Consider the following 8880-nt stretch of genomic DNA (forward strand, 5'->3'; position numbering starts at 1 on the left):
AGGCATTATTTACAATAGCCAAGATATGGAAGCAATATCCATCAATAGATGAATAAAGATGTGGTATGTGGTATATATAAATAAATAAATAAATAAATAAATAAATATATACACACACACACACACACACACACACACACACAATAGAATAGTAATCAGCCATAAAAAGAATCAGATCTTGCCATTTGTGACAACATTGATGGACCTAGAGGTTTTGCTAAGGTATTATTATACTTAGTGAAATAAGTCAGACAGAGAAAAACAAATACTGTATGTTTTTACTTATATGTGGAATCTAAAAAACAAAAGAAACAAACAAAACAAAGCAAAGAAGGTCTCTAGATACAGAGAACAAACTGGTGGTCACCAGAGGGGAGTGAGTGAGGTGTTGGGCAAATCCATGAGGGGATTAAGAGGTACAAACTTCCAGTTATAAAATAAATAAGTTAACAGAGATGTAATGTACAGCATAGGGAATACAATAAAAAACATCAAATTAACTTTGTATGGTGACAGATAGTTACTAGACTTATCATGGTGATCAATTCACAATGTATATAACTCACTCTGTTGTACACCTGAAACTGATACATTGTTTGTCAACTATATTTCAATTTGAAAAGTCAAACTGGGACTTCCCTGGTGGCACAGTGGTTAAGAATCCACCTGCCAACACAGGGGACACTGGTTTGAGCCCTGGTCCGGGAAGATCTCACATGCTGCGGAGCAACTAAGCCCATGCGCCACAACTACTGAGCCTGAGCTCTAGAGCCTGCGAGCCAAAACTACTGAGCCCACGTGCCAAAACTACTGAAGCCCGCACGCCTAGAGCCGGTGCTCTGCAACAAGAGAAGCCACCGCAATGAGAAGCCCACGCACCGCAATGAAGAGTAGCCTCCGCTCACCACAACTGGAGAAAGCCCACATGCAGCAATGAAGACCCAACACAACCAAAAATAAATAAATAAATAACATTGATTCGAAATAAATAAAAAGTCAAACTGAATAAAGTGCCTGGGGCAGAATTTAGCCTCCAGATTGATTAATGACTATCCTGAAATATAAGCTTTAATCTTGCTAAGTTTATTATTAACCATTCCAGACACTCTTTAAACATTTAATCTGTAGAGAAAAAACCTTAACTCTTTGTTCTTGGGCAGGTACCTTTATCCAAGGTGTTCCACAGAGTGTTGGCTTTGGGGTAAGCTGCCCAGGTTCAAATCTAAGCTTTTCATTTATTAGCGAAAGACATTGAACAAGTTACTCCATATTTCTCTGCCACAGTTTCCTCATCTGTAATATAGGGATAATAGTACTTAACCCACAGGGCTGTTGGGGGAATAAATGAATAAATAAATGTCATATCTCCTCTAATGCTTCATATAGTGTGACAATAACAGAAGGAAGACTAAAAATAGAGTCCGAATTACAAGGGTCTAATCTAAACTCTGTTCCCAACTAGCTGTGTGACCTTGAACAACTGAGCATGATTATACAATTGGAGGGACTGAATTAAATAATCTCTGAAGCACCCTCTAGAATTAACATTCTATAGTTAGGAGTATGTTTTCTACAAACCCTTGCTTTAAGTGGGGCCTCAAAATAGAGTGGGAAGAAAGCATAATAGAAAAAAAGAAATATAAGGTGAAACAAAAACAAAGAAGAAAAGGTTATTAGGAAAGGAGGACAATGAGAAATAAAAGGCAAATGTATGCAGGTTCAGACAACTGGTTGATATTTTCTATTTTTAAAAAACATTGGTTATATATACAATGGAATATTACTGTCATAAAAAGAAACAAAATTGAGTTATTTGTAGTGAGGTGGATGGACCTAGAGTCTGTCATAGTGTGAAGTAAGTCAGAAAGAGAAAAACAAATACTGTGTGCTGAAACATATATATGGAATCTAAGAAGAAAAAAAGGTTATGAAGAACCTATGGGCAAGATGGGAATAAAGATGCAGACCTACTAGAGAATGGACTTGGGGATATGGGGAGGGGGAAGGGTAAGCTGTGACAAAGTGAGAGAGTGGCATGGACATATATACACTACCAAATGTAAAATAGATAGCTAGTGGGAAGCAGGCGCATAGCATAGGGAGATCAGCTTGGTGCTTTGTGACCACCTAGAGGGGTGGGATAGGGAGGGTGGGAGGGAGATGCAAGAGGGAAGAGATATGGGAACATACGTATATGTATAAGTGATTCACTTTGTTATAAAGCAGTAACTAACACACCATTGTAAAGCAATTATATTCCAATAAAGATGTTAAAACAAAAAACACAAAACCAAACATTGGCTGAATTTTGTAGTACGGCCTTCGCTTTTTCATGGAGGCTCCTTACACTGGAGTCACCGCTTTAGGAAATCGATTAATTTCTGGCTTTACTCCTCCCACGTCCTCTCCCTGATTAATCCCCTGCACGTCTAGAGCCTGAAAAATAACTGCAGAGAAGAAAGGAAGGGGCTGTAGTAGAATCAAGGAAACCTCATTCCCTGAGAGGCCTCCTGGAGAAGGAGAATTTCCTGCCTTTTTAAGTGGGGTAACAAAATTGGTTATTTCACTCCTATCCCCAGAGCTTCGGTTGCTCTTTCACTTCCCACTTCCTCAAGAGCACTGGGTGACAAAGTTATGGAGAAGCGCCTGCAGGAGGCCCAGCTGTACAAGGAGGAAGGGAACCAATGTTACCGGGAAGGGAAGTGCCGAGATGCTGTGTGTGGATACCATCGAGCTCTGCAGCAGCTGCGGGGTCTGGATCCAAGTCTGCCCTCCCCGATACCTAATCTGGGACCTCAGGGCCCGGCCCTCACACCTGAACAGGAAAACGTACTGCACACCACCCAGACAGACTGCTACAACAACTTAGCTGCCTGTCTTCTTCAGATGGAGCCAGTAAACTATGAACGGGTGAAAGAATACAGTCAGAAGGTCCTGGAACGACAGCCTGATAATGCCAAGGCCCTGTATCGGGCTGAGGTGGCCTCTTTCCACCTGCAGAACTATGACCAGGCTCGGCACTACCTCATGGCTGCTGTCAATAGGCAGTCAAAAGACGCCAGTGTCCGGCGGTACCTTCAGCTAATGCAGTCAGAACTCAGCAGCTACCATCGGAAAGAGAAGCAGCTCTACCTGGGCATGTTTGCTTAACAAAGAAGAAAGATACCCCTCCACTGGAACTTAGGTGAACCATTAAAGACCCATCAAGGGGAAACCTGAGCCTCAGCAAGAGAAATTAACCCCATACCTCTGACAGAGGTGAACTTCTATTTTGTTTCTAGTTCTGCACAAACTCTTTATTGCTTACATAGCCTGTGTCTGTTTTTGTTTCTCCATCTATGTATTTATATGGCTTTTAATATGTGGTATTATTAAGGACATTTGCCTTGAGAAATACAACCAGAAAACATTCATCAGTTATGGGTGGAATTAATCATATCTTTGGCACAGATTTTAATGATAGATGTTGGTAGATGTAGTCATTTACAAAGGAGAACGCTAGCAGAGGATGAAGTAATAAGGAAGGAAGAAAGGAGTTTCTTCCTTCGTTTCCTCAGATGCCCAAAGCCAAAGTTACACAGGCCACAAACTGGCAAATATATATACTGTGAAACTAGACAATTATAAATTGGCCCCACACGGCTCAGAATGAAAGACTTGAAATTAACCACCTTGATTAAAATAATTCCTTTTTCTTAATGTTCCACATACATTCAGATTCTTTTTCCCCCACAAAAGTTTCTCTTGGTAATTTCTAGTCCTTCCTATTGTTCACACTCAGATCACAAGTATAGTATACTTATTTATTTTTTTTATTAAACCCTTCTGTCTTAAAACCTCTGGAGTCAAGCATTTAAGTATATATTTTGTAATCTTTTAAAAGCCCTCATGCCAAAAAAACACTCGTAAACATTTTAATTTTTAATAGGTGCACATCTATAGTATGCTCATTTCTCTAAAAAAACATAGGAAAGACAGTTAACCAAGTCTTCTAGAAACAATACCATAAAAGAACAGGATAAGAACATAGATCTGTTCTTTACCTGTTACCCGCCCCCTTGTATTTTGCAAGAGCTCACTTCCTTAAAGAGGAGGGAAACGGTGAGGAAAGGTTCTCTTTCCTTAGTGCCTTTTAAGCACCAGTGAACTTTCTGAAAGCTTTGTTGGGCATGGGTGCAGGAGCAGATCTGGTGCAGTCATGGCTCGGTAGGAGCTTTCATCAACTGGGAGCTCCTTTGTCATTCTGCTAAGGTCCACAACATATGAGTTGTACAGAGTAGATGAGACCATAATAGCACTGCCTCTACCTTTATGAGTGAAGGTAATAAGCACGTGTCATTAGCCATCATATAACCACAGACAGATTTCCGACAAAAACCCCTTAGTCTTGCTAAGTGTACACGAGCTCTTCTCCCTTTATCAGTAATGCATCTCTCTCATGAGCTAGGCTCCTCTTTGAGTCTCCCTGTACCCTTCAATAATACAACCATCAACTTACAAACAAAAAGTTTTTATACCAAATAATCTTTTAAGTCCAAGGACAGAACTAACAAAAGTTGAATATTTTATTCCTCTTCCAAGCTTCTTAAATTTCTAAGCCTAGACTGTTGCCAAATTATGTCATGGTTGTGTGTTATGTTTGTTTGGGGTTGGTTTTGCTTTCTGATTTTCTTTTTTTTCCCCTAAGACTTGATGTTACAGTAAGCTATGTTCTGCATCAATGAGGAAAAAATAAAACTGATATTTAAAAAAAACCCAAAAACCAAAAAAAAAAATTGGTTTATGCTACATTGTGAATGAATCATTTATTCATGAAAAATACCTGGTTGATATTTTTAAATTAAGCACCCACAGTATGCTAGGTCCTGGGGATATGATCGACCAGCCCTCAGAGAATTTACAGATGATTATAGAATATGTAAACAGATAGCCAGAAAGAGAACACAAGAAGCTAACCTCATCTGGAGGGTCAGAGGAGGATTCCCTGAAAAAGGGTGGTAAAGGTTTGGGTAGAGCATTCTGGGCAGAGAAAATAGCATTCACAAAGGCCCTGAGATAGGAGCCTGGTTTTCAAGAATAGAATGATTTCATGTGTGGCTGCAACTGGGAAGAAAATGAAGCAAGAAAAGTAAGCACATCCTCTAAGAACCTGCTAGTCGGTTGAAATGAAAACCATTCCATTTCATCCCCTGTTTCTGCTATAATGTGTGATGACCACATGCGGTTTGACCTTCCCCAACTGTCAATCGTCCTATAATAAGGAATAACACAAATCCTAACCTGGTTACCCCCAGAGAATCCCTTTCAGGTCATCTGAGGGCAAAAAAACCCAGTGCATTTTGACAAGGGGAAATTCCTCAGGAAAGAAAAGAAGTAAGGAGAGAATGTTAAATATGCCTCCTTATGTTTCCTCCTTGCCCTCATTCCTGTATGTATCTCGTGCAAAGTGTTCCCCCTTTTCCTTAGATTCTATCTCCCTTCCTTAAGAACAGCTTTTTCCCTTCTTTTTTTCTTTTTTCTTTCTCTTTTTCCCCCTTTGGCCCAAACCATAGTACTGAAAATGTAAAACCTGCAGTTTTGGGTATGTTACCAAAGGAAACAGTTTTACTTAAAATCTTGTTTTTGCCAAAATATTTTCAAAGTAGCTGGAGAGCTGTCAAACCACAGTGGCTCTCAGCTGCGTTTCCTTCTAGCATTTCCCCAGGTTCTCCCAGCACAGCACTCAGTAACTGGATATTATTTGAGGAGGAGGGGAAAAAATGCTGCACGAGACAGTTTATAGATTTAAGAATTATCCTCTGGGTACTGAAGGCCAGAGATCCAGAGGTGCTCAGCTGCCAAACTCCAGGGCCGCGTGACTGTGTCATTCCTAGATGTAGCTTTCAGCAAGGAGACATAGAGGAAACATGCTGGCAATGGTCGATATTTAGACTGTCATTCCAAAGTCTTTAGATTGTTTTCTGTCTTAGTCATGTGACTTTGAACAAATGGATTTATTCTCATAGAAAAAAAAATTACTAAACACAGCTTGAAATGACATGCATTTTGGCCTTGTAGGTACTGACAGCCTTCCCCCATCCTTTACCATCTCTTCCAATTCTAGCTAGCAGTTGTGGGCTTTACATACCAGCAGAATAATTTAACAGTAAGCAATCACTCTTTATGCTCTCTAACAACTTTCTTCCAAGACCTTGAAGGAGGAAAAACTCATTATTTAGGGACTTCTAGAAGCAGAGGCAGTAGTTACTATGTCTACTTAACTCATCCAGAAACTGAAGTTCAGGAAAGTGACATGGGTTTTCCAAGGTCATATAACAAGTCAAAGCTGTTTATTCCTTATAATACACTTCTAATGCATTTGATTATAAGACATTATAAAATGGAACAAATGAAATATAACTGTATAGAATTTATGATAACTATCAATCCAAATGATAACCACTAATTGACAGTAGATTGGGCCTCAGGGTTTAAGTGCTATTACCACCAATCTATTTTTACCAGTTCTACTATTATGTCATTTGGATCCTGGCAAAAAACAGATGGCATACTCTGAAGCAGTAATAGAATGGACTTAAACAGAGTGGACAAGGTCAAGGGAACCAATGAGAGGTGGTAAAGCACCCAGGACTGGGAACAGTGAGAAGCAGTTGTCACTCCGTCATTGCTTGCTCGGTCCAGAGAGAGGGAGCAGTGACCAGAGTTCATTGAAACCTCTCGCTATAGGAGAGGGGCTACCTGACGTGGACATGAGCCAGGGGGTGGGAGGGAGCCCCCAAAACCCCAACTTTGCTTTTCTCTTGTCTCTGCTTTCCTGCAGGTGTCTCCCAATGACCAAAACCAACAAGAAGCCAGAGGATAAAGAAGCCTGGGTGATGCTGTCTGAAATGCTCAGATCTCTTCTCTTCTCTTTGTGTACCGTTTATATGCTGATGACTATCAGGTTTCTATCAGAATTTCTTGAATTTCAATTCAGTGAATTGAATTTCAATTTCCTACTAGGAATCTCCTAACTGAGCACCTGCTCTTCTCCCAAATTCTGTTCCTCTCACAATCATCCCCATCTTAGTTGTTACCCATCTCCTACCAGTCAAAAGTCAAAAATCTTGGAGACATTCCTAACTTCTCTTTTTTTCTCCTGACCAGCATCCTGTTCTTCAGCAAATCTTATTGACTCTCCATCATTCAACATCTATGTGGAATCCTACCACTTCTCACTGTTTTAACACCACCACCACAATACGAGTCCTAATCACTACTTGCCTAGAATATTACGCTAGATACACTGCTTCCACCCTTGGCCTCTTTAGTTTCAACAGAAAATAAAGTGATTCTTTGAAAAACTTAAGTTAGATCATATCAGACTTCTATACAGAGTGTCTAATAGCCTCCCATTTTACTCAAACTAGAGGAAGTCAAATCCTTACAATGGCCTCTAAGGCCCTATAAGATCGGCCCATCCCATCCTCTTAATTCTCTGGCATCATTTCCTATTACCTTTCCCTCTTTTATCCATTCAGCTAACACTAAACTCTTACCATGCCTAAAACAAACCAGGTACACTTTCATCTCTAAACAGTGTTTATTTACACTTGCTATTTACTCTACGTGGTACACTCTTCCTCCAAATGTCTGCACGGCTCAGCCCCTAATCTCCTTCACATTTTGTTCAAATGTCACGTTCTCAATAAGACCTTTCCTGACTACCTTTTATTAAAATGTGACCCCCCCCAACACCCTAGCATTCCCGACTCACTTCCCTATTTCATTTTGCTCCATAGCACTTATGACCATCTGACACATTTTATATTTTACTTTTGTTTGTTTGTTTGTTTATTATCTGCCTTCTCCTCCTTGTACCTCCATCCCCACTATAATGAAAGATTTATGAGGCTGACATGCATAGCGCTATGAGGAGTCATGAGCAATTGTCAAAGGTTTCATTGCATGAAAAAATCTACGTTTTTTGTCTTACTCATAGCACTTGACAGTATTTGGCACAGGGAGGCATAAATGCTCCCTAGCTTGAAATGGAGAGTTTTAAATAAACCCAGAGTAGCCTAGTAATAAGGGGTTTAAGTTTGAAATCAAGGCAACATTTGAGCCCTTTCTTTAGAAACAAATTAAAGGGATCCTAGAGATCTCCTTGGAAGCTGGGAGGACCAAAGACAGGCCTCTTTCAAAAAAATATTATCAATAGATTATCTGAAATCAGTCAGGGCCAGAGCAAATCCCAAGAACAAAATATATGCTACAGCACTTCTGAAACCTGAGCCAGTGAGTGTCACAGGTTAGAGTTCAAGAACTGTGAGAAAATGAGGAAGGCTTCATAGCAGTTGAGCCATGGAAGGATTCTCTATGTTCTATCTAGTCTTGGTAAATGTTCAGCCAATGAAAGGCCTGGCTATATTTCCCAACCTCATTTTAATGTGTTAAAGCAATACCTAATAAGCTGATATTTGCTGAATCAGTACACAAAGCTTTGTCCAACTTCAGCAGAATGGAAAACCTGAAAAGAAACTAATTACCAGTGAAGGTTTTCCTTATGGAAAGAATAGAATAGGCATTAGCCAAGTAATATGATTTCAGGGGCCAAAGAGGTCCTGAAGTAAAAGGAAATCCTTCCTATAAGCTTGCTGATACCTAAAGTTCTACATTCCAAAATCTAACACTTTTACTTAAGGATTTGATCCTGATTAAATGCAGATTTCCCCTGGGTAAGGTCCCTCACCAGTTATTTATTCCTCAGAGTGAAAAAACAATTGGAGAACAGATTTTATCAAAGGGTATAAGGGATGGATATGAGGGTCTTGAGAAACTTGTGATCCAGGAAACAAAGGATTAAGGGGCTTTGACAACAAACTTCACTTTTCTCCCAGT

At 39.9% G+C, this 8880-nt stretch overlaps 1 protein-coding gene across 1 annotated transcript; it reads left to right on the forward strand.

The window, feature by feature from the left end:
* Positions 1 to 2348: 2348 nt before the first annotated feature.
* LOC136121331 (tetratricopeptide repeat protein 9C-like) lies at positions 2349 to 4751 on the forward strand. The gene has a single exon (XM_065875221.1). The coding sequence runs from the start codon at positions 2635 to 2637 to the stop codon at positions 3148 to 3150; it is 516 nt and encodes a 171-aa protein (XP_065731293.1). The 5' UTR covers positions 2349 to 2634; the 3' UTR covers positions 3151 to 4751.
* The last annotated feature ends 4129 nt before the right edge of the window (positions 4752 to 8880 follow it).

This window comes from Phocoena phocoena, chromosome 3, assembly GCF_963924675.1.
Source record: "Phocoena phocoena chromosome 3, mPhoPho1.1, whole genome shotgun sequence".
Taxonomy (NCBI): Eukaryota; Metazoa; Chordata; class Mammalia; order Artiodactyla; family Phocoenidae; genus Phocoena; species Phocoena phocoena.

Excerpts from the sequence above, each read along its gene's own strand:
- LOC136121331 (XM_065875221.1), top strand. The coding sequence starts at position 2,635 with ATGGAGAAGCGCCTGCAGGAGGCCCAGCTGTACAAGGAGGAAGGGAAC.